Source organism: Saccopteryx leptura, chromosome 4 (genome assembly GCF_036850995.1).
Source record: "Saccopteryx leptura isolate mSacLep1 chromosome 4, mSacLep1_pri_phased_curated, whole genome shotgun sequence".
Classification (NCBI taxonomy): domain Eukaryota; kingdom Metazoa; phylum Chordata; class Mammalia; order Chiroptera; family Emballonuridae; genus Saccopteryx; species Saccopteryx leptura.
In genome coordinates this window covers 177,136,117-177,162,592 of record NC_089506.1, presented here as the reverse complement: position 1 = coordinate 177,162,592, position 26,476 = coordinate 177,136,117, and the positions used below count along the sequence as shown (strand labels likewise).

The 26,476-nt window shown below is 39.2% G+C and overlaps 1 protein-coding gene and 1 pseudogene across 1 annotated transcript in view; one reads left to right on the top strand and one right to left on the bottom strand.

Moving 5' to 3' along the window:
• Positions 1-18,356, bottom strand: part of LOC136404285 (dmX-like protein 1) — a 28,433-nt gene extending 10,077 nt beyond the window's left edge. The window contains exons 1-2 of the mRNA XM_066383646.1: positions 18,221-18,356; positions 3,033-3,158 (exon numbers count right to left, since the gene is read on the bottom strand). Coding sequence (XP_066239743.1) covers positions 3,033-3,158; positions 18,221-18,307 — 213 coding nt within the window. The 5' untranslated portion in view covers positions 18,308-18,356. The remainder of the gene's footprint in view (positions 1-3,032; positions 3,159-18,220) is intronic.
• Positions 18,357-18,853: 497 nt separating this feature from the next.
• Positions 18,854-26,476, top strand: LOC136402449 (prefoldin subunit 4 pseudogene; annotated as a pseudogene).

Here is a 26,476-nt window from a genome sequence, read left to right as displayed (position 1 = left end):
TCATTTTTCTGAAGCTGGAAACAGGGAGAGACAGTCAGACAGACTCCCTCATGCGCCCGACCGGGATCCACCCGGCACGCCCACCAGGGGCGACGCTCTGCCCACCAGGGGGCGATGCTCTGCCCATCCTGGGCGTCGCCATGTTGCGACCAGAGCCACTCTAGCGCCTGAGGCAGAGGCCACAGAGCCATCCCCAGCGCCCGGGCCATCTTTGCTCCAATGGAGCCTTGGCTGCGGGAGGGGAAGAGAGAGACAGGAAAGCGCGGCGGAGGGGTGGAGAAGCAAATGGGCGCTTCTCCTGTGTGCCCTGGCCGGGAATCGAACCCGGGTCCTCCGCACGCTAGGCTGACGCTCTACCGCTGAGCTCAATGGATATTTTTAAGTGTTCTGAGGAACCTTAGGATATAGAAATCATCTACTGAGTTGGTCTGGGAGGGAGTATTTAGTTTGGGCCTTTAAAGTATAGGTAGTATTTCTTCAAAGGACAGTAAATATTCAATTTTAGAAATAAGGCATAATATGAACACAAATGTAAAGACTAAAAGAGGCAATGTGGTATGTTGGAGGTGACTGACCACCAGCCAAGCTAGCAGAGAGGATTCCTTAAATAGAACGAACATGAGGTCAAAAAAGGCAGGTTTGAGCCAGTTGTTCAGGGCCCCACGATAAGGTGAACAGTTAGCTAAGGTAATAGTAAGTTAAGAATGTTTTTAAACAATGAGTAATAAACAATGAATAATAAAACAATAAATGTTTTAAACAAGTGAATAAAAAGATAAATGCAGATGAATTTCCTCAAGAAAATTTAATCTAGTAGTACTATAAAGAAAAATATTAATGATAAAATATTGATGCCTGTGGTACCAAGTACTATTTCCTTCTTAAAGGCAAATAGTAGTACCTATGTATCAAAACTTATAAAATGTTCTTCCTGATATCTTAAGGAATCATTTGCTTATACTGATACTAGTAAAAAAAAAACAAACCTTTTATCAGAATGATTATAAAACCAAATGACCTCTTCATTCTAACCTGAACTGTCATGTAATCTAGCTTATCACAAAAAGATAATTCATACTGAAAATTATTAAAATTACATTTCCAATATTAACCAACCCTATCTGTGTCTAGATGGTATAAGTGAGTTTTTACACAATAATAAGATTATAGCAACTAGAGCTAGGAGCTCAAACATGAAAAAAAAAAGAAAAAAATCTCAAGTTTTAGTATTGTATAAGATAGATCATTTTGCAGTACAGTGAGACTGAAATGAGTAAACAAAAGAAAGACGAGAGACACTTGTAACTGTATTAAAGAGAAGGGAGCACAGGAGTAGCAAAAGGAAGAGTAGTTCAACAAATAAGTAAGGACTGCAAGAGGCAAAACTCCTTTTACCATCAGTATCTTTAAACTAGGTCCCCGAAGTAATGTTCAGACTGGCAGGTCTATTAGAAATGATAGATTCTTTTAAAAAAGGATTGGGTCCACTTTGGTTCCTCACACAAAATGTCTGGTGGCATCATATAGTTAAAAAAAAACAACTATGTATTTAATTATCTAGCAAAAATATTAACTGTTTGAGTAGTACAAACATTCATGTATGTCCTTGTGCTTCTGACCATACAGAGTTCAATGTTTTAAGAAAACATTAAAAAAGGCAAATGTATGTGCTTCTTGTTTCCATAAATTGGTTATCAAATAAACATGATTTTAAGTTAATAAAACTGGAACTGGAACTAATTTCATATACTGAAAGAAAACTCACTCGCAGGAGTCAACGAACATGAAAAAAACTCACTACATAAAGGGTTAAATAAAGTTGTAAAGTTCACCCCAGTATAGTCCACAGGAAACCATACCTAGGCCTGGCTCCCTATGCCAGGTGCTTTATTAAGCTATATACTACACAGCCTATTAGTTAGGACTCTCCCAATTCTTGCATTTTATAGAACCGTATTTAACCTGATTGATACAGCATCACATGCTGTTTCTTTTGTTGTTGCTGTTTTATACTTTCAGTATTACTTTTTATTTTCATATATATGTAATAAATTAAGAAAAAATTATAGACTTTAGAAGAGTTTATCTTCATTTTAGCACAAAGTTTATCCAGAAATTACAAAGAGGTAATTATCTGTCTACAGACACGTATCTCTAACAAAATGATTTCTCTTCAGTAGTTTATTTTTAAATAGATGGAAGATTGTCATCCTGTCCTTTGAGTCAATCAATTTTTTTTTTTTTCTGAAGCTGGAAACGGGGAGAGACAGTCAGACAGACTCCCTCATGTGCCCGACCGGGATCCACCCAGCAGGCCCACCAGGGGCAACGCTCTGCCCACCAGGGGGCGATGCTCTGCCCCTCCGGGGCGTCGCTCTGCCACGACCAGAGCCACTCTAGCGCCTGGGGCAGAGGCCAAGGAGCCATCCCCAGCGCCCGGGACACCTTTGCTCCAATGGAGCCCTGGCTGCGGGAGGGGAAGAGAGAGACAGAGAGGAAGGAGGGGGTGGGGGTGAAGAAGCAAATGGGCACTTCTCCTATGTGCCCTGGCCGAGAATCGAACCTGGGTCCCCCACATGCCAGGCCGACGCTCTACCGCTGAGCCAACCGGCCAGGGCCGAGTCAATCAATTTTTAAATAAGCTTCAGACTGGTGCAGGCAATAAGTATTAAATACAGGTAATAAGCAGTATTAAAGTTCTCTGTCAACTCATAGAGAAGATTATGCTTTATTTTGAAATTATATACTTCATAGACCAGCGGTTCTCAACCTGTGGGTCGCGACCCCTGCAGGGTCGCCTAAAGCCATCAGAAAATACATAATGCATATCAGGTATTTACAATCCGAATCATAACTGTAGCAAAATTACAGTTATGAAGTAGCCACCAAAATTATTTTTTGGTTTGGGGTCACCGCAACATGAGGAACTGTATTGCGGGTCACGGCATTAGAAAGGTTGAGAACCACTGTCATAGACTATCCTGGCATAAACCATATTCAAAAATGTCTTAAATTATCACAAGATTACAAACCTTGCCTTGTTGCATTGAACAGTCTACACATCCTACTTGAATATTTCCATGTTTAGCTCCTGGGATTATTTGTAATCTTTCAAAATCACTTCCCAATATAACAATGTCACATCCAGATGCATAAGCCTAAAAAAAAAAAAAGGAACAAAAAATAAAAACAATAAAATTGTCAAGACCTAGCATGTAAAATACTAGCATTGAATATTACGTTTTAACAGACTCATTTAAAGTTTTTTAAAATTTTGTATTATTTGAGAATACTTCCTTTACCTCCCATATACAAGTCCCATCGGCAAATTTAATCAGTCCTATCAGCAAAAAGTATACCAATTAGTTCATTTCTTCCTTCTCCACTGAACACTACCGCCCTTATCTAAGTTCATCTTTCTCTTGCACTATTGTTAATAGCTTGACTGTTTCCTTTCTCACCTCGAATTTCTTTCCACACAAAAATTACAGTGATCTTTTTAAAATGTTTATTATACCAAGTACTTTTCCCTGTTTAAACCCCTTTAATAGTTTCTTGGAATAAAATTCCAACTCCTTACCATGATCAAATCCCCTAAATGATTGTTTTGATTCTTCAAAACCATCTCAAGGTTGTCTTTCTTTCCCCTAATTAGTTCCTGTCCCTAACTGCCCTTCCTTCTGTTCCTTAGGTATATCAATCTTTTCCACCTCAAGGTGTTTATCTACCTTTTATCTGCCTGGTCTTTCTCTAGCCAGCTTCTTTTTTTTTTTTTTTTGTATTTTTCTGAAGCTGGAAATGAGGAGGGACAGTCAGACAGACTCGCGACCGGGATCCACCCGGCACGCCCACCAGGGGGCGATGCTCTGCCCACCAGGGGGCGACGCTCTGCCCACCAGGGGGCGATGCTCTACCCCTCCGGGGCGTCCCTCTGCCGCGACCAGAGCCACTCTAGCGCCTGGGGCAGAGGCCAAGGAACCATCCCCAGCGCCCGGGCCATCTTTGCTCCAATGGAGCCTTGGCTGCGGGAGGGGAAGAGAGAGACAGAGAGGAAGGAGGGGGTGGGGGCGGAGAAGCAAATGGGCGCTTCTCCTATGTGCCCTGGCCGGGAATCGAACCCCGCACGCCAGGCCGACGCTCTACCGCTGAGCCAACCGGCCAGGGCCTAGCCAGCTTCTTTTCAACATTTAGGTCTAAGTCCCTCACCTACCTCCCCACCTACCCCACCCACTTCTCTCTAATTCCTTTCCACCATATTACTATTTATTTTTCTTTGTAGTATACGTATATTATAATTTGTAAATATATTTATTATTATCCATTTCTATTATTAGACATAAAGTTCCAGACAAAATGGTAGGGTTTGAGTTTATATTGTTCTGTGCTCTAGCACTCAATTTTAACTGAAAGGCCTGCTTTAGAAATACCTATGGAATAAATGAAGTATTTAATTTTATAAAGGCAGCCATCATAACCAAACAAAATAAAAGGCTTGTTGGCAAGTATTTTATAACTCCTTTAGAATTTTCCAATGAGCAGAATTCTTCCAACTAGAACTCTTTTTGTATTCCATACCCTCCTAGCTCACAGGAGTTCCTTCCATTACAGCAGGGGTCGGGAACCTATGGCTTACGAGCCAGATGTGGCTCTTTTGATGGCTGCATCTGGCTTGCAGACAAATCTTTAATAAAAAAAATAATAACATTAAAAATATAAAACATTCTCATGTATTACAATCCATTCATTTCCTACCACTCATGTTCATGGTTGCGGGTGGCTAGAGCCAATCACAGCTGTCCTCTGGGACAACACCAAATTTTTATTGGATAATGCATAACGTACACAGGTTGTTGTATGGCTCTCACGGAATTACATTTTAAAATATGTGGCGTTCATGGCTCTCTTGGCCAAAAAGGTTCCCGACCCCTCCATTAGAGGGTAAATGGCCATCCTAAAATGCATGTATTATTGGTCAACATGCAGTGTATAACACTGATAATAAAACACCTATTGGCCCTGGCCGGTTGGCTCAGCGGTAGAGCGTCGGCCTAGCGTGCGGAGGACCCGGGTTCGATTCCCGGCCAGGGCACACAGGAGAAGCGCCCATTTGCTTCTCCACCCCTCCGCCGCACTTTCCTCTCTGTCTCTCTCTTCCCCTCCCGCAGCCAAGGCTCCATTGGAGCAAAGATGGCCCGGGCGCTGGGGATGGCTCTGTGGCCTCTGCCTCAGGCGCTAGAATGGCTCTGGTCGCAACATGGCGACGCCCAGGATGGGCAGAGCATCGCCCCCTGGTGGGCAGAGCGTCGCCCCTGGTGGGCGTGCCGGGTGGATCCCGGTCGGGCGCATGCGGGAGTCTGTCTGACTGTCTCTCCCTGTTTCCAGCTTCAGAAAAATGAAAAAAAAAAAAAACAAAAAAACAAAACAAAAAAAAAAAACACCTATCACAAACTATTTTTCCTCCTGATAAGTTCTTAAAGTTCTTGTTTTTGTGTTTTGGTTTATTTATTTTAAAGACAGAGACGGACAGACAGACAGGAAGGGAGAGAGATGAGAAGCATCAACTCATAGTTGTGGCACTTCAGTTGTTCACTGATTGCATTCTCATACGTGCCTTGACTGGGGGCTCCCACAGAGCTAGTGACCCCTTGCTCAAGCCAGAGACCTCTGAGCTCAAGCCAGTGACCCTGGGGTCATGTCTATGATCCCAAGTTCAAGCCAGCAATCCAGCGCTCAAGCTGGTGAGCCAGCACTTAAGCTGGAGGAGTCTGTACCAAGTCGGCGACCTTGGGGTTTTGAACCTGGGTCCTCAGCATCCCAGGTTGACACTCTAGCCTCTGCACCACGACCTGGTCAGGCAAGTTCTTAAAGTTTTAATAATTTTTTTTTCATCACTTTTGCACACACATATATACCTTACTTAACGTAAAAAAATAAGTATTATACTTAATATATACTTTATGACTTTAATTTCTACCAAACCTAAAATAGTCCTGTATATAATTCACCAAAAACTATTAGTAAAGGGACTTGAGAGAGCATACAAAAATTAATCTGCTCATATTACAGACAAGAAAAAGATGCCTAATAGGCTGACATAACTTCTTAGTGGCAACGAGGGCATGAGAACCCTGGTCTCTTGATTTTTGAGCTAGTGTTATTTCCATGGCATCACCAGAACTTCCCTAATTAATCATACTTGCTCGGAATTTTCCTAGAAGAAATTAAAAATAATCAAGTCTCGTTCCACTAGCGTCATATAGTGGAAATAATGGCACAGTAAACAAAAAAATCTTATGATGGTCAGCTCACCTATTCAAATATACACAACATGATCATAAGGTTTGTCATATGACTATTAGCCAGAATAAACTCCAAAAACCTTCATTTACTTCAAGAAAATTTTTCATTCACAATACTCTATAAATACCTTAATATTTTAGCTCTGGCTAGGTAGCATAGTTGGTTATAGCATCATCTCATTATGCCAAGGTTGTGGGTTTGATCCCTAAGCAGGGCATATAAAGAATTAATCAATGAATACATAAATAAGTAGAACAACAAAATTTCTCTCTCTCTCACTCTCTCTTCCTTCCTCTCCAAAAACAATAAATTAAAAAAATTATAGAAAATATACTCTAAAAAACAAATTCAAGAAAATTTTTCATTCATAATACTCTAAATATCTTAATATTTTCAAAACTGACTTTTCAATATTAAATTTTTATAAAATACTGATTTTCACTATTTCCCCAATATTGTTTTAAATTTTGAATGTTTACAACTTAGATTTCCTCCTCATTATATATTAAAAGTCTTCATAATTTTGCTTTCTTTTGTTATACCTGAAATAATCTACTTACTTTCAGATATTGTGTTGCAACTATTTTTGTCAACTATGACTTTAAATTTTCCAGAATTAAGTCTCTACATTAATCCTGAAGTACCTCCCAAAATTACTGTTTAATATAGCAAATATTATATATTAGCAGAGTTAAAAAATGCAAAATTATCTCAGAAATACAGTTAGTTCTAAAGAGAGGAAGATGCCAATTTACAATACAATTAAAGCCTGACCTGTGGTGGCACAGTGGATAAAGCGTCGACCTGGAAATGCTGAGGTCGCCAGTTCGAAACCCTGGGCTTGCCTGGTCAAGGCACATATGGGAGTTGATGCTTCCAGCTCCTCCCCCCGTCTCTCTCTCCTCTCTCTCTGTCTCTCTGTCTCTCTCTCTCTCTCTCTCTCTCTCCCTCCTCTCTAAAATGAATATAATACAATTAACTCTCAATCATTCAAAGACTTATCCATTTTGGATTACCCGTGTTCTTTTGCAGTTGCTGTATTATATTATCACATGACTTTTGTCATTTATATTTTCATATGACTTTTCCTTAGTGACAGTATTACAAAGTGCAAAGCTGTCTCTCTCTAGTTTTGCTAAACTTTAAATCCAAAGAAATTACTGAAATTCAACTGGAATATCTCTCATTCAGTCCTCACTTTCTTTTCTCAATGGCAATAAACTAGTAGATAGTGGAAAAACGGATATACCAGCTGCACTCCACATTTTACAAGTTAGCTATTATGCTTGGGGCTTAAAATAAAGATCTTCTGGTTACAGTTACAGTGTATTTGATTGTATAATTAGATGTAGGATGCATGAAAAAACTCAAACCATATTTGCATTTTGTTTCATTTCTTAATCACTTTCAAAAACTTTTAACTGTGCCCTAAAAAATCCTGCTGTGCACAGTTGAATAGCTATGATATATACCCACAATAGAATATTATACAGCTGTAAAAAGGAGGAAGAAAAAAAGAAAAGGAAAGAAAAAAGAATGAGGAAGATATCTATGAACTGACAACGGGGATATTAAGTGGGGAAAATAAAACCAATGTACAAAAGGGTATATATAACAGTATGTTACTTTGCATGTAAGGAAGTAGTTCAATAAGAAAACATACATGTTTCTGCTTATTACAAAAAGAAACAAAGAAAGGATAAAATTAGGAAACAATAGAGTTTGTTAACTAACAAAGATAGGAGAGGAAGGATGGAGTGGAAGGTTTAAAGGAAAGAATAACATTTCTGAGTATAACTTATACAGTTACGACTTTTGAAAACATTAACATCATACATATTCAAAAATTAAATTAAATAAATCAGAATGGGGGAAAAGGGAAGGTGAAACAAATGAACTAATGCATTTCAAATGAATACTACAGCTACACCTAGAGAAAGAAGGCATGAACAAACTAAGTAACTTATGAACACAGAATTTGAACATATATTTTGTTTTGGGTAACTGAAAGAAAAATATGAGCCTTTTTCCGATGTTTCTTCTTTACTCTCACACTACTATCAAATTCACAAACCTCTGAGTATTGTGAGAAGGTTTGAACCAAATCAAGCAATTCTGTAACACCAACTGGGTGTCCTACAATTTAACTCAATTCTGCCACTACCTAGAGATAGCATCAGATCCCACAGGTTAAGAAGGGTTCAGTCTTAACTGAGACTGCCCTCCACTTCAGATGATAATCACAAGTATTAGGACCTAGAATACCCATAATATGTCTGACTTAGCTACAAAAATCAGCGAGTCCCATGATCTCCTCCTTGGATTTGATTACTTGCTAAAACAGTTCACAAAACTCAGAGAAACAGTTACATTTACCAGTTTATTAGCCATAAGATAAAAGATACAGAAGAACAGCCATATGAACAGATACATAGGGTGAGGTCTGGGAACGTGTCTAGTGCATGCAGGAGCTCCACAGTCCCTGTGCAGTTGGGGTGCGTCACCCGGTACATGTATGTGTTTACCACGCAGAAAGCTCTCTGAACCCTATATTGTTGCAGTTTTATGGAGGTTTCCTTATGTAGGCATAATCAATTATTAACTCCATGTCAACCCCTCTCTCCTCTCTAGAAAATGGAGGGTGGGGTTGAAAATTCCAAGCATCTAATCATGGTTTGGTCTTTCTGATGACTAGCCACCACCAGGAGCTCATCCAGTTGCCTCATTAGAACAAAAGATGGTCCTAGTCTTCTTATCATCCAATTTACAAGGGTTTCAGCTCTGTGCCAGAAACAGGAGGCGAGGGGGTGGACAGTGGCACAGAGATCAATACATATATTTTTTTATTACCTCTAAGGCAGAGTAAGGTGAAGAAACACAAACAAATGCTGAAGTATTTTTGTAAGTTTTTTAATTGCAGTGGTACAAACAATGCAATTCTAAAACTATTGTATACGTATTATAGAAATGAGCCATAGTTCTTATTATATAAGAACAAATTTATGAAATGGGGGAAGACACAATACAGTCCTGTAAGGCTGGACTTATTAAAAATATTGATATACACCATTGTGTTACCTTGGAAGTTTTAATGTTTTTTTAAAATCCCCTAGACAAATGTTATAATCTTGTTAATGATTGTGTCATACTGTTATGCTCCCCCAACCTGTATGTGGTCAAAGGGTATATAACCAGCCTCTGAGATACATTTGGGGTCAGATATGCTCCATGTCAGTCAAATGCGGCCGGCATATTAATAAATCTCCTTTTAATAAAACCCTTCAAAATTAAAAAAAAATATATTGATATACAATCATGGTTTCCAAAATGTACATAGAGTAAATTCTCACATAACATTGTTGATAGGCTCTGTGACTTGATGTGAAACTATGTACAATGAAACCAGTTTTGACACAGGTTAAATCAGGGTCCAAACTGCAGCCCCTGAGGCCATTTATCCAGCCCCCGCTGCACTTCAGGAAGGGGCACCTCTTTCATTGGTGGTCAGTGAGAGTACTGTATGTGGCAGCGCTGCAAAGCGCGGCGTCGCTCACTACAGTACTACTTCCGGTGACACGGGATGCACGCATCAGGGCTCGGGAAGCCCGTCATATCACTTGTTACGACTGGCAGTGACAAATATGGAACTGGACATTGACCATCTCATTAGCCAAAAGCAGGCCCATAGTTCCCATTGAAATACTGGTCAGTTTGTTGATTTAAATTTACTTGTTCTTTATTTTAAATATTGTATTTGTTCCCGTTTTGTTTTTTTACTTTAAAATAAGACTGTGCAGTGTGTATAGGGATTTATTCATAGTTTTTTTTATAGTCCGGCCCTCCAACGGTCTGAGGGACAGTGAACTGGCCCCCCGTGTAAAAAGTTTGGGGACTCCTGGGTTAAATGATACAAACAAGAATTACATTTCTGTGGCATTGTATCAACGTTATAACCACATAACATTGAATGAAATTACGTTATTCAAGGACCTGCTGTGTTTTCATGTACACATGTAAACATGTTTGTACATGTATATGTGTATGCTATATGCATATATCAATACATGTATATACTTGATAGTTCTGTCCAATGAAAGGGTCAAGAGGCAGACATTCTAGTAGCAATGAGATCATCAAGCATCTTGATCTTGGTCTCCAATACCTTTTCCTACTAAAAGAAATCAGGGCTCCTCAAAAAAATGTCCAATTACAGAGCTGAAATAGGGTAACTATGAGAGCCCAGAACACCCTGTTATGCCAGAAAGATAGTGAAGAAGAGAAAAAGAAAGAAAAAGGAAAAGAAAAGAGAAAAGAAGACCAGGTAAGAATCATCATCAATGGATACTAGATCCAAGAAGAAAATTTGGAGGAGGGTGAGGATATCTTCTGCATGGCATAATGTGGCTTTCACACACTGCTTGTTGTTGCAAGTGGCAGGGGGAGGGAGGAAAACCAAACCAGTTTTACAGTGAAAACATTGGCCAACACCTTGATGGGTCATCAAAATCACTATCGCTAATGACAGATAACATGTGCCTCCAAATGTGATACCCAGAGAAGGACACAACAACATTTATACATAATTTTGCACCAAAATGCATTAACCTCAATCTAAGAGGAAACATCAGACAAATGCAAAATAAGAAAAGGTTTGTTCTTTAAAAGGGGGAGGGACGTATCATATTCTTTTTTTTTTTTTTTTGTATTTTTTTGAAGCTGGAAACAGGGAGAGACAGTCCGACTCCCGCATGCGCCCAACCGGGATCCACCCAGCTCGCCCACCAGGGGCGAACCTCTACCCACCAGGGGGCTATGCTCTGCCCCTCCGGGGCGTTGCTCTGTTGCGACCAGAGCTACTCTAGCGCCTGCGGCAGAGGCCAAGGAGCCATCCCCAGCGCCCGGGCCATCTTTGCTCCAATGGAGCCTTGGCTGCGGTAGGGGAAGAGAGAGACAGAGAGGAAGGAGAGGGGGAGGGGTGGAGAAGCAATTGGGCGCTTCTCCTGTGTGCCCTGGCCGGGAATCGAACCCGGGACTTATGCATGCCAGGCCGACGCTCTACCACTAAGCCAACCGGCCAGGGCCCGTACCATATTCTTCAAATGTCAATGTCAAAATTAATTTTTTAAAAAAAGGGAAGTGAAAAATGATGCTAAATAGACACGATAATTCATTGTAATACCTGCTCATGGACTGAATCCTGAACTGAAAGGAGTAAAAATGCTACTGTTATATCAACTAACAAAAGTAGAACATGGATAATACATTAAGTAAAAATAGTATATCAATATAAATTTATAAAGTTGATAACTGTACTGTGGTTGTATAAAATAACATTCATACTATGAAATACAAACTAAATTGTTTAAGGGTAAAGAGTCATGAATGTATATGTAATTTACCCTCAAGTGGTTCAGAAAAAAATTTTGTGGAAATACACACATACTGTGTGCACAAATGATAAAGAAAATAGGGTTAAGTTATTACTAATACCAATCTAGGTATGAGAATATGCTGTTCCTAGTATTGTTTTTTTTAATTTTATTTAATTTATATTATTTTATTTTCTAGGTATGAAATTATTTCTAAATAGTTATTTTCCATGTAGTCATGAAGACATCTAAAATCTAAATAACTTTTTCCAAAAAAATTAAAATGTACTTCCAACTTTCACAAACCACAGTAATGGGAGCCTATTTTTTTCTCGTCGGCATTATGGTGCTGGGCCAATGCTTTCCACCGGTATCCCACTTAACCATCATGACAAATCCTATGAGGTATTTACCATCTTCATTTGACTGATAAGGAAACTCAAGCTTAAGAGAGATTGAGTAATTGCTCAGGTTTCAGAGCTAGTATAAGGCGCAACTAAGCCTGAAACCAAGATATAACAAATGGGAATAAACATGCCCTTACTCCCTTTGCTGTGCTGTCATAAAATGCCTTATAAACACACACTGGTATGAGATAATAATTGTTCTCTAATTTCTTCCCATAAAGAAAAATGCCTAATTTGGATGTAAAGCAAACAGAACTCCTGTAACTGGTGGTGGGAATGTAAAATAAAATGGCACAACTACTATAGGAAGCTAAACACATGCAAACCCAATGATCTAGCAATTCCACCCTAAATCTATACTCAACAGAAACACATCCAAATGTACACTAAGAGACATGTACAAGAACATACATACCTATTCATAAACTGCTAAAACTAATAAATGAATTCAGCAAAGTTGCAAGATAAAAAAATCAACATATAATAATCAGTTGCAATGTATTAACAAACTACTCAAAAAATTTTTAAGCAATCCAATTTATTATAGCATCAAAAAGAATAAAGTACTTAAGAAAAAATTTAACCAAGGTAGATCATATACACTGAAAACTGTAAGACACTGAGTAAAGAAACTGAAGATGACATAAATAGAAAGAGATTTCATGCTCATGGACTTGAAGAATTAATCTTGTCAAAATGTCTATGTTACTCAAAGCAATCTACAGATCAATGCAATGCAACTTTCACTGAAAAATCCTAAAATTCATATGGAACCACAAAAGAGCCCAAATTACCAAAGCAATCTTGAGCTGGAGTCATCACACTTCTCGATTTCAAACTACTTTACAAAACTGTAAAAATCAAAACAGTACAGTACTGGTATAAAAACAAGACACACAGAACAGAGAAACAGAATCATGAACCCATACCTAAACCCAAGCATATAGGACCAAGTAATCTTCAAAGAAGGTACCAAGAATACATAATGGGGAAAGGATAGTTTCTTCAATAAATGGTGTTGGGAAAACTGGACAGTCACATGCAAAAGAATGAAATCAGACCCCTACCTTACAGCATACATAAAAATCAAGTAAAAATAAAGACTTGAATGTAAGAACTACAACCATAAAACTCTCTAGAAGAAAACATAGGAATGCCCTTCCTGACATTGGTCTGAGGGATATTTTTTCTTTTTTAATTTGACAACAAAAGCACAAGCAAAAGTAAAAAAGTGGGACTACATCAAACTAAACAGCTTCTGCACAGCAAAAGAAATATTCAACAAAATGAAAAAGTAACCTATGGAATGGGAGAAAATATTTCTAAACCATATTTGATAAGGAGTTAATAGCATATATAATATATATATATATATGGAACCCCCTTGTGCACTCTTGGTGGAAATGTAAATTGGGATAGCCACTATGAAACACAGTATAAAGGTCCTTCAAAAAGTAAAAAATAAAACAATTATATGATCCAGCAATCCTACTTCTGGGTATATAGTCAAAAATGATGATATCACTATCTAGAAAAGATATCTACATTCCCATATTCATTGCAGTATTACTCCTAACAGCCAAGACATAAAAACAATCTAAGTGTCCATCAACACATGAATGGATGTATACAGTGGAATACTATTTAGCTATAAAAAAGGAAACCCTGTCATCTTTGACAACCTTGAGGGTACTGTGCTACTCAAAGTAAGTTAGAGACAAAAACTGTATAGATGTCATTCCACTTACATGTGGAATCTAAAAAGTTTGTACTGGCCTGACCTGTGGTGGCGCAGTACATAAAGCATAGACCTAGAACGCTCAGATTGCCAGTTTGAAACCCTGCTTGCTTCGTGCTCCTCCCCCCATTTCTCTCTCTCTCTCTCCTCTCTAAAATAAATAAAATCTTTAAAAAAATTAAATTTAATTAAAAAAATAAAAGGATTGTACTATCAAGAACAGAGTACAGGGTGATGGGTGGGGAAAACAGGAGATGCTGGTCAAAGGGTACAGACTTTACGTTATAAGATGAGCAAGTTCCAGGGATCTCGTGGACAGCACAGTGACTACAGTTAACAATACTGTATTGTACACTTAAAAACTGTTGAGAGTAAAGCTTTAATATTGTCACTGAAACAACAAAATGGTAATTTTGCAAGGTAAAAGATATGTTAACTGACCTTTCTGTGGTAAGCATTTCATTACATACATATTTAAAATCATCACATTGTATACCTTAAACTTATATAGTGATTTATGTCAATTATAACTCAATAAAACGGAAGGAAAAAGTTAAATGAATCTGTATAGATAATCCAAACTGGGTATCATACAAAATCAATTGGAATAGGCATATCTTTTTGTGGATAGCAATAATAATTATTAAATTTAATTCTCTAGTGTTTATTCAACATGCTAAGGTAATGAGGAAGTATACACACACACTCACAAAATAGGGAAAACAACCTTCAATTTAAAGTGGGCTGTGCGCAGTGGGGTGATTGCTGGGGGTTGGGGAGGAGGTTGTGGGGGGATAAGTGGTGACAGGCAGAGATAACTTGGGGTGGGGAACACATGTTACAGTGTACAATGTGTTTTAGAATTGTGCACCTAAAACTGGTATAAATTTGTTAACCCATGTCAAACCAACAAATTCAATAAGGAGGAAAAAATACATAAAACAGGCTGTGTGTGATTTTAGAACATTCTGCCACTAAATTCTTTAATAATAATCCATCTACCTAGATTTAAATAAAAACCTAAGATGTAACACAATACATATGATTTCTAGAACAAAATCTAAAACTAGTTATACAGATTTTTCTGAAATAGATTATTCTCACAAACTCACGTCAAGGTGCTCAAAGTACATTGTGGAAGGTTATCAAAACTATAAGAAGAGCACTGCTTTATCAAATAAACTGCTATGCTACTTGCTCTTTAAAATTAATATGCATATATTACAACTGGTACACAGCTGCTTCTGATTGTAATGAGAATAATCTATGACCAACCAATTAAATTGACAAGTAAAAATCTTTATTATTAGCCACATAAAACACTAACTTTCAAATCCAAAAAATGACTCTACTATTATGTCCCATTAGTTCTCCTACTGCTGTCCTAGATGCTGACAATGAAACCATGGAGTACATACACAATGCAAGACTGGTTAATAGTATAATGAAAGTGCAAATAAAGTACTTAGAAAGTATCAGATAGGGCCACTGCCTACCAGAAGCTTTCATACCAAGAGCAAAGTCAAAATAGTTTGATTTCAGTTTAAGTAGTAAAAAAAAAAAGGTATCTAATTACTGGATATACTATGTTAATAATTGCTTATTTTAAAATCTAGACCCCATAAAAACTAGCATTTAATTTCCTTTCAATTTCAACCTGTCACACTTTACTGAGGAAACAGGATCTCATCTCTTGAAATCTTTTGAAACAAGAACAGGTAAGTTATCTGCAAACATGCAAAGGGAGGAACTACAAACATAGGACTGTCTTTAGAGAGAGCATAATGTACCGGGAGGAATAAAAGAATTCTTCAAAGGCAACCTGTAAGAGGAAGATCTCATGTCCTTACCTCAAGTAAAACTGAAATTTAGAGAGATTTTTTTAGTCTGCATATACCATGTACCATTACTGTTTGCTATTTTCCTATCAATAAAAAAGAACTCAAAATCAAAAGAGGTTAAAAATAGGCTGATCAGGCAGTAGTGCAGTGAATAGAACATCGGACTGGGACACAGAGGACCCAGGTTCAAGACCTCAAGGTTGCCAGCTTGAGTGCAGGCTCACCAGCTTGAGCATGGGATCATAAACGTGACCCCATGTACACTGGTTTGAGCCCAAAGGTTGTTGGCTTGAAGCCCAAGGTCATTGGCTAGAGTAAGGGGTCATTCACTCTGCTGCAGCCCCCTTCCCGGTCAAGGCACATATGAGAAAGCAATCAACGAACTAAGACAGCGCAATGAAGAACTGATGCTTCTCATCTCTCTGTCTATCCCTATCTAACCCCTACGTGCGCTCTATCACACACAAAAAAATAAAGGTAAAAAGAAAATTCAATGAGTAAATAATAAATAGATTCTGCTTTTAACATGGAAGAAAAATGAGCTTTCAAGAGAGGTAAAATTAAGATGCATACAGTGTCCAAAAAATTGAGGGCACAAAATTTAGTTTATAATAAAACAATCAACTTAATGTTAAAGAATCAGGGATGAACTGGCCGCAGAAGAAAAAGGTGATCAAATGTTAATCCTTAAACTACCACAAAACTAGAGAGAACTGCGCCTCTTTACATTAAATAAGTATGTATACATATATAGTTTTTCACTGTATTTACTGCCATGCTTCCCAAGATCTGGAAGAAATCTGCAGTAGGCTTGGTGGGAGAAGATTAAAGCCTGGCCTATAGAAATGGAGTTTAAAATTCAGCAGGAGGGAGCAACAAGCTGCATGATGGTGTAGAATGGCTATGTAAGTTTTGGGACATTAACTCGTGTTTCCTTTAAATTAACATAGAGGCATTCATCCAGGTTTTATATACACTTATATAAAATATAAATATGAGTCACTTAGGTATATACATAGGCTAACATATTGTATATGCTTTGACTTTCACACCACTGCTTACAGAGATTTTTAATGCCTTCTTAGAAAAAGATCTTAGGATTTACATAGTACAAAGAACTCATATAACTTTAGGAGATGACAGAGAATACCATGTTAACCATCCTACAATCTTGCAGTAGTGAAACCTCCTTGAATGAAATGCTGTTCATTCCCTCCTTCTTAATAGCAAGAGCAGAGAGCAATGTCCACTACAGCTGCTCACTGAAACCTTCAGATTTACTCTTCTGAGTATTCTGGACAGGTTAACAGAATTAGAATCTCTAAAACAGCTGGGTTCAAGTGCAAGCTAAGACCTGTACGTGTTACTCTACAGAAGAGGTACAGACTCTTTTAAAGCAAAGTATCTGGTTGGCATAGATCTAAAAACAATTCAGAAATTAAATGCATGCACCATGTTAAATAATAACTATTATTTATTCCACTGGCAAAGACCACAAAAAAAAGTCAATAGTAGACAAAAAGAAAACCTGGATATCTGTCAAGCTGTTTACTTTGTTTCATTTATTTGGGTAAACTTTAGTTTTACTTTTAATCACAACTAAGCTGTAGCTACATAAGTTGTAGCACAAATCATCAGCATTATAAATAAACGTGTTGAGATAATAGGGTGCCACGGGATTACTGACATATACTTTGAAGTTATTATAAAAATTAAGGCAGAAAATTCTACTATACTAATAAGTAGGCCAAAATTTGGGGCCCTCTTCCTTCCAATATCTGGTAAGACTAATAAAAAAACAAATCACTTTCAGTAAGCTTTAATGTTCAATTACCACTACATAGCAAAAAGGAGTTCTACTGGAAAACAGTAATACAACTTTTAGTAATTAATGTGAGCAACCTAAAATAAATAAGTTTCCCAGGATTACTAAAGTGATACATATGGCATTCGAAGAACAGCAGGAGTAAATTATTCATGAGAAATAGTTTTTACTTTCTAAACTTATTCCTCAATGAATTTGAATGAAAAGCACTATTTTCACTATATTTTTAAGCAGCGCTAGTTGTTAACAATGAGTAACTGTCTGAAGACACCCACTCTTTCTAACTACAAGGATACTGGACCTTAACTAAAGAATGAAATCAATCCCAACTATTTCTAAACTTGACAATTTCAGCCCACGCAGTGGGGTAATTGAAAGTCCCTCCCCACCCCACTCCACCCACCCCCCAATTACACAACAACGATTTTTGTTTAAACGACTTTGGCAAACCATCCCGTCCCAAGGACCTCAGACTAGACATCTGAAACGTCCTACAAAACACTCTCACTTCCGACCTCAAGCTCAGTACAGTAAGGACCTCCACAGGGAAAGGTCTCTGCCCCCTCCTCTCTCCAAGGCCAGGTGCGCCCGGCCCTAGGGGGCGGGACCTCTATGAGGACCCGGGGAGCCCGGCGGGGGCGACGACGGGCTCCCGGCCTCCGCGGGTCACGCTGGGCCGAGCTGGGCTGACTCAGAGACGCGCACCAACCGCCGGCGACGCGGGAGCCTCCCTGACTCACCGTGAAGTGCTGGTCGCCGACGCTGCCCACGGAGAAGCAGTGGTCGCCGGGGTTCACAGCCCCGGTCAGCACCTGGTGCAGGTTCATGGCGGCGCCCTAGTCCTGCAGCGGACACCGCGGCCGGCTCATGCCCGGGATCGGCGGCGGCTTCCTTCCCTCCTTCCCTCAGGGGCGGCGGCCGCTCTGGGGCGGCGACCGCGGCAGCGACGGGCGCCGAGAGCCGGAGCCGCTCGGCTGGGGCCAGCAGCTCATCCCGAGCCCGGCAGGCGAGGCCTGGAGGGGGCGGGCCGGCGAGGGGCGGAGCGCCGTGCGCGTCCGCGCACCTGTCACAGCCCGCGCAGACCCAGGTGAAACTCCGGTCGACTCAGCGTCCACAGCTCCCGCCGACTCACCGCCGTGAAGGCTGCGCTGTCTACACACTTCTGAGCCCGTGTGGCGTAAGCAGCACCCGTCCGCCCTCTCCGCCTAACCTGTTCCTTTCCGGCTCCCGCGGCCGGCACTCCTACAGGCCCGGCCGCTCACTACGCATTGCCAGGACCTTTTGGTCGAAATATCGCGAGACTTCCCGCGGCCAAGAGGAGTACTGCAGTAAAGAACTGACCTTTTTTTTTTTTTTTTTAACCACATTACAGTATACAGATCAGCAACTGGATATGAAAACTCCTCTTCTAGTCAGATACTGGCCAATCCCAAGCTCCAGTTCAGCTCCGCCTACTACTTAAGAAACGCGGATCTCTACGAGGCTTGAGAGAGACTGTCCATTTGGGTGTTGAACAGAAGGACCCTAATAGAAACATAATGAGCTCAGAAACAGGTAACAATTTTCAAAGTACACTCTAGGGCTTAATCTGACTGTTGTACCAGAGTTTAAAACGGAGAAGTGCCTTAGAAATGGAGTTGCAGTGTCCTGATAGAAACTACAAGTCCCAGGATGCACTGCTCCCGTAGGCGTCTCAAGAGTATTCCCAGTGAATGTGGCTCTGGAAGTGTCTCTGTCCCGGAGTATTATTAGTACGTGCGGGTCCAGCTCGCTGAACACTGAGTTTGAAAGATTTAAACTTAACTTGACAACTACCTAAATGTTTTCAACTAAGTTTATCCTGTCGTGCTGTAATAATCCTGTCCCAGTCTTGTGTTGAGCATTTGGTTTGGAAAAACCTAATTCCAAAATGATTATAGTGTCGCAGCTACAATTGTGAGATTACAACTTTCCTTGTATTTTGACACGTTTTGCATTATTTATGACAAACACTTGTTTATTTATCTCCTCCCATATACTGTAAGTCTTTTAGGGACAAACTGTCCTGCTTATCTTCGTAGTCCCAAGTATCTGGTGCAGTGCCAGTTCCAATTTAAAATTTTTAGTTCAGTAAATGTTAAATGAATCAATGTAAACGTGAACTCTCCACTTAAAAAGAGTAGTTTTTTTTTAACTTTATTCAATTTATTTTAATATATTTTTGTTGTGGTAAAAAAAAATACCTTCATACTAGTACTTGGATGGAAGGAGTACTAATAATTTTATTTCATTTTGTTTACGTAAGTTTTTTTGCAACGTACATTTACTTTGTTCTGAAGTAAAAAATTACTTTAAAAAACAAGTTTAAGAACAATTTCTTTTAATTTGAAAGATGTAAATGAATTCCATTTATTCTAGTCTCTTCATAAAAATGAGGAATTTAAAACTTAATTTGTCGTTTAAAAAAACTATCTTATTGAGTATTAGCATTCTTACAGTTTAATTTGCATTTTAATTGTTAATTCAAATTTTACTCAAAGTGGCTTTAAGTTAACTTTATATTTTAGACCCTAAAGCAAGATTTTTCAATGTTCTACATAAATTGTGTATCTGGCTCTGAAACTTAACATGTTTACTCATTTCATTCTCCTCAGTTAGGTTTTGAAGGGCATGCAGTGTAGCAGAACAAAAGAAATGACATGGCCTGGTAATTAAGAAATCTGAGATTTATTTCTTCTGATCTTGCTGTGCGACCTTGGAAAGTCTTAATATCTTTGAGACTCGTTTTCCTCATTTGTAAAATTAAGTTTAACCTGATTATCACAACATTTTCCTTGGCTTTCTCATTCCTGCACTTCTAAGTACATCTCTTTTTATTAAACTCCTTGAAATAGACTACCTGAGTTTAAATTCTGGCCTAACTACTCAGAAAAATTACCTAACCTCTCTGTGCTGTACTTATATATAAAGTGAGGACAGTACATAGTAGATTTTTTTTTTTTATGGAATTATCATGAAGAATAAGTGAGAACAGTGTTTAGCACATTCACAGAATTCAGTGGATGTTAGCTATTTTATTATTATTTTTAAACCTGACATTTTAACATATATTTACTCTTTCTAAGGTTTTACAAATAGTGTCAAACCTCAGCCCAAATCTAACTTTCCAGGGATGTTTAAGATTTCCACAAATGCTTTTGAAGCCAACCCAGTCTGTACCCAAAACTGTGGGACTACAAAAGCTAATGAAAAGCAAGGACATTCTTTTGCCTCTGTTTGCTGTCAACAGAGTTGACTACATATTCCATTAGCAAAAAGTATTTATGCAGGAAAAAGAAAGGATAGTAATCCAGTACATACAGCAATGGCAAATCACTCACAGGAAGAGAGCAAGAAGGAAGTTAGAGAGGAAAAAAAAAAACATTACATGGAATTCATAGGGACTAAGGTTCTGAAAACTCTTCCACGGCCCCTCCTGATTCCTGTCCTTTTTTAGTTTTCATTGATTGCTTCTCATACATGCCTTGACCAGGGGTGGGGGTGGTGGAGAGGTAGGCTCAAGCAGAGCCTACCCCTTGCTCAAGTCTGAAGTCAGAGACCTTGGGCTTCAAGCTAGCAACCTTGGGAGCGTGTTGATTATCCCATGCTCAAGCTGGCGACCCCACACTACTCGAACTGGCAAGCATGAACTCCGGCCACTGTGCCACCACCAGTCAGGCCTGATTCCTAGAATTAAGGAATCTGTCATAAATTTTGACAACTCTTATTTATCAGAAATACTCTACTACTTTATTAAATTGCCCATTAATCCACCTGTCTTTGATAGAAAGCAGAATGAACTATTTCAATGAAACAACTGTTTGTAATTTATCTATTTCCTCCACTGCAACTCTGGCCTGCTGTCTGATTTTATACAGCCTCTGAGTTAAAAATAGTTTTTACATTTTTAAATGGCTGAGGCCCAGGCTAGTTGGCTCAAGGGTAGAGCGTCGGCCCTGCGTGTGGATGTCCTGGGTTCAGTTACCGGTCAGAGGACACAGAAGTGGCCATCTGCTTCTCTCCCTCTCCTTCACCCCCTTTTTTCCTTCTTCCCTTCCTGCAGCCAGTGGCTCAGTTGGTTTCAGTGCATCAGCTCTGGGCACTGAGGATGGCTCCATGTAGCCTCTGCCTCAGAAGCTAAAAATAGCTTGGTTGCAAGCATGGCCCCAGTTTGGCAGAGCACTGGCCAACAACCCCAGATGGGTTGCTGAGTGGGTGGATCCCAGTCGGGATGCATCCAGGAGTCTGTCTCTCTATCTCCCCTACTCTCACTTGGAAAAATATAAAATAAATGGTTGAAAGAAATCAATATAACAATAATACTTAATGAACCTGACCTGTGGGGGCGCAATGGATAAGGCATCAACCTGGAGCACTGAAGTCACAGCATCGAGACCCTGGGCTTGCCCAGCAAGGCACATATGAAAAGCAACTATGAGTTGATGCTCCCGTTCTCCCCTACCCCACCTTTCTTACTCTCCTCTCTCTAAACTCAATAAAAAAAATTTAAATTATTTTTAACTAAACAAGGAATATTGATGATACATGAAAACTATGTGAAATTTGTATATCCATTAATAAAATTTTATTGGAACACAGACATGCAAAATGTCTATGACTGCTGTCACACTACAACTGCAGGACAATAGTTTAACAGAGACCATATAGCCAGCAAAGCCAAAGGTCTACCGGAAAGTTCTGTCCATTTTTGGAATAACAAAATATAAATTCTTCTGACTTAATTCATGTGGCACCCATCTTGAATATTTCCACACCAATCCTATCTTCCGAATATGGTCTGAAATGGTTTGCTGAGCTGAATTAAGCCTTTCTGCAATCTCTGATGTTGTCAGAAAAGGATCTTGCTCCAACATGGTTTTAACAACATCGTCATCAATCAAAGATGGTCGCCCAGCCCTGGCCGGTTGGCTCAGCGGTAGAGCGTCGGCCTAGCGTGTGGAGGACCCGGGTTCGATTCCCGGCCAGGGCACACAGGAGAAGCGCCCATTTGCTTCTCCACCCCTCCGCCGCACTTTCCTCTCTGTCTCTCTCTTCCCCTCCCGCAGCCAAGGCTCCATTGGAGCAAAGATGGCCCGGGCGCTGGGGATGGCTCTGTGGCCTCTGCCCCAGGCGCTAGAGTGGCTCTGGTCGCAATATGGCGACGCCCAGGATGGGCAGAGCATCACCCCCTGGTGGGCAGAGCGTCGCCCCATGGTGGGCGTGCCGGGTGGATCCCGGTCGGGCGCATGCGGGAGTCTGTCTGACTGTCTCTCCCCGTTTCCAGCTTCAGAAAAATGAAAAAAAAAAAAAAAAAAAAAAAAAGATGGTCGCCCAGAACGTGGCTTATCAGAAAGGTCGAATCACCTGTTTTGAATTTTTTGAACCATCTTCTGCATGTCCTATCAGAAACTGTACCTTCACCAAACACTTTCAATAAATTTCTACATGCTTCTGTAACATTTCTTCCTCGTTGAAATTTGTAAAAATACAGTGGCATAAATGAACTTTATCAGTAGCCATGGGTACACTATCGCTTCACGCGTAAGACTAACGTGAATCAACTTTGTTTTAGTTAATTTGCTACAACTGTGTGTATACATTAAGTGATTAAAAATAGGCACACATGTGCCAAATAAACATGTGCTTACGTGTGGAAACTTGTGATAGAGACAGACAGAACTTCCCGGTAGACCTTATATTTACTATTTGGCATTTTAGAGAAACATTGGCTGACTACCAGCCTATAAGAAGGACCTGCTCTATGAGCTATGAAATAGGTTTTGCTTTGCAGAATTGTTGTTGTACTGTATGGCAGCTTAATTTGCAAAACATTGAATGTTAATGATTACACAAGTATCTTTAAATATATCTATTGTGTGCATCTATGATTCCCCAATATTTGTTACAGTGCAAAGTAAATACTCACTAATAGTTGAATGCAAAGATGAATATAAACAAAATCTGACTCCCATATATATAAAAATTTCCTTGGAAGAATTATCCCAGAGAGATGGCTATAGATAATCCCCTTACTTCCAAGCTGCTGGTCCTCCTAGATCACACCCTAATGTCCTTCGCCTCTTCTTCACAAGGGTCCATTTCTAAATCCAGTCCTTACTTATACAACTTGAGTGTCATTCTGACCTTGTGGCAAAACTAGTAAGGCAAGGAAATGGAGGAGAAGGAAACTTATACCTGTCTGCCTTTCATCTTCCCCCTCCCTGGACCCTACTGCCCAGAGACATAAATGCACTTTCTAACACACACACACACACGCACATCACAGGGATTCTTGAATCTAATTATTTCCTGAACTGTAATTAGATTTTATTATTCTTTCCCTTGAATGCTCAAAGGCTGTGTGCTTTTGTGTATTATTCTTTAGGGGTTTTTTTTTTTTACTTTATTTAGTTTTATTCCTAAGAACTGAAAGGAGAACAATGGCTGTAAAAAAAAAAAAAAAAGGAAGTCTTTTTAAAAAAGTAAACTTCTGTATATGTTGCATTATTACTAGCAGTAAAATCTCTTAGAAAACCAAAGTGCTGCAGTTTCTGGGACTGCCAGGCCAAAGAGAAGTTATGCTTTCTTCAGTGCCAATCTTAAAGGGGAAAGGGAGACTTTTATTACAGACGCAACATGATGACAGTAACGAGAAAGGCAACAGGCTAAACTCTAAGGTCCTCATGAGGAAAAAGAAGCATATAGGAAGCCAGCTCAGATTTGACTGCCTGATATCCTTGTGATTCCTCTCTTCCTGCTGCCCTCATCCTAAACTCATCAGTATAAATCCCTGTCCTCCCAGGGCCTGTGCCACAGGAGCCAACAATACAAACTTCAGTCCCCACTGCCAACACCCAATCAAAGAGGGAGGTTATAAGTAAAGGGAATGAATCCCTAATCTCATAACTAAGGCTAAATCAGGGGGGCTGTGCTGCTGGAATTTCACACAAGTATTTCAAACTCATCTCATAAAAATAATATATGAGGTCTCTGTGCAAATAAGACACTGACTCCCCCAGGAACTTGCCTATACGGCCAATAGTAACCTTGCTATAGCAAAATCAACCAAGAATATTATAGGTTAAATAGATATTTGAGCAATGATACAGGACCCTAGTCATCATTTATAATGTTATTATAGAAAAGTTAATTTCAATACCTCTAAAATTTGGAGATTGCCATTAAATAAAGTCTCTTGGCTCACTATTGCTCGGCTGGAGGGCTGTCTACCTTTAAGCATTTAAAGGGCAGTTATTTATAAAAACCACTATTAAACAACTACTCTACACTGTAATAGGTATTTTGTTACCTTATTTAAATTGCAGCAACCTAGAAGGGCAGTGCTTGAATTCAAATAATTTAACAACCAGTTCTCTGCCCTAATGACCATTTTAAGTACAAGAAAACAATATACCAAGAGGTAGTTTATTATTTCATGCATTTAATACTTAAATAGGAACAATAAGAGTACATGAAAATATGTTATAAGAGTTTTAAAATATTAATGAAAAAATATTAAATAGTACCTTACAAAAAACAGTAAAATTGTTATTTAAGATATTTCCATATTACTTCTTGATTGGCATCCTCACTTGCAATTTTCTTTGCTTTTATCTGAGTATCATCAGCTGTGTGATTTATCCTTAACCATGTTTTCACTGTAGGACTTGGATCCCATCTCTTTACCTATGAACAGCTTAGAATACGCTGTTGCACAGATGAACATTAAGAAATAGTAAGGGATGTAAATTTGTGATTTTCACATTGGTCAGCTGCCCAGGCATCCACCTTAGTGAGAACCCTGATTACAAGTGCCATTTTAACAACTGGTTTGCTGAACTCAACAAAAAATTAGGTATTGGTTTTGCCAAACGTGTGAACTGGCTGAATCCTACCGCTGTGTAAGGGTAATATCTCTGTTTTACAAATGAAAAAACCTAAACTCAAAGAGATTAAATAACTTGGCAAAGTCACATTAAATTTGTATCAAATCACCATCCAAGGATTTGAACTCGGATCTCTTGGGCTGCAAAGGCTAAGTGTTCTTTAAAGACCTCTGAACCCCAAGGTGAAGACAACCAGAGTCTACCTCTTATCCTCTACCTGGAAAGGGAAGAAGAGACAGGAAAGGTGAGTTGATTTATTTAAAGTGGGTCTTCAGGATTCTCTGGTGAAAAAATAAAATCTTTTAAAAGTTTTCTCCTTTTTCACAATGGAAGGGAAGCTCATTTCCTTACCTTGACCCAGTTCTAAACTATAAAGGCCAGCCTTTGTTATAAGGTAAAATAAACAACTCCAAAAAACTCCCTGACACTCAGCCAATTAGGTAAATATTCACTTGGTTAAAGGCAAATACTTCTGGGGAAGTTTTTGAACCACCAATAAATCACACACATTAGTTTGTCTTTACCAGGTGTGGCTCTCTTGTGCCTACTGGAGTTTTCATTAGGAGGAAGCAGAAGTCAAGAGATGTTATTTGCTTTCCCTCTCTTTCTCCACCATAGTGGTATGTATGGTTGACTTTGTTCCTTTCCATGTCTTGTTACAAAAACTTTCAGGATCAAATAATTACTGGCCATGAAGACGGGGGCCATGATGAAGAAAGTGGCTGCAGAAGTCAATGTCACTTTTGAAGATCAACAAAAAAATAAACAGATTGACTAGGAATACAAGTAGAATCATAGACCTGAAGGAAGAAAAATGTAATAAAGAAACAACTCCAAACTTTAGAAGATGCCTGTGAGGATATGCTTGCAGATGACGACTGCCTAATGGTACCTTATCAAATTGGTGATGTTTCCATTAGCCATTCTCAAGAGGAAACACAAGAAATGTTAGAAGAAGCAAAGAAATATTTACAAGAAGAAATTGATGCCTTAGAATCCAGAGTGGAGTCAATTCAGGTGTTAGCAGATTTGAAAGTTCAATTATTTGTAAAATTTGGGAGTAACACAAACCTTGAAGCTGATGAAAGTTAA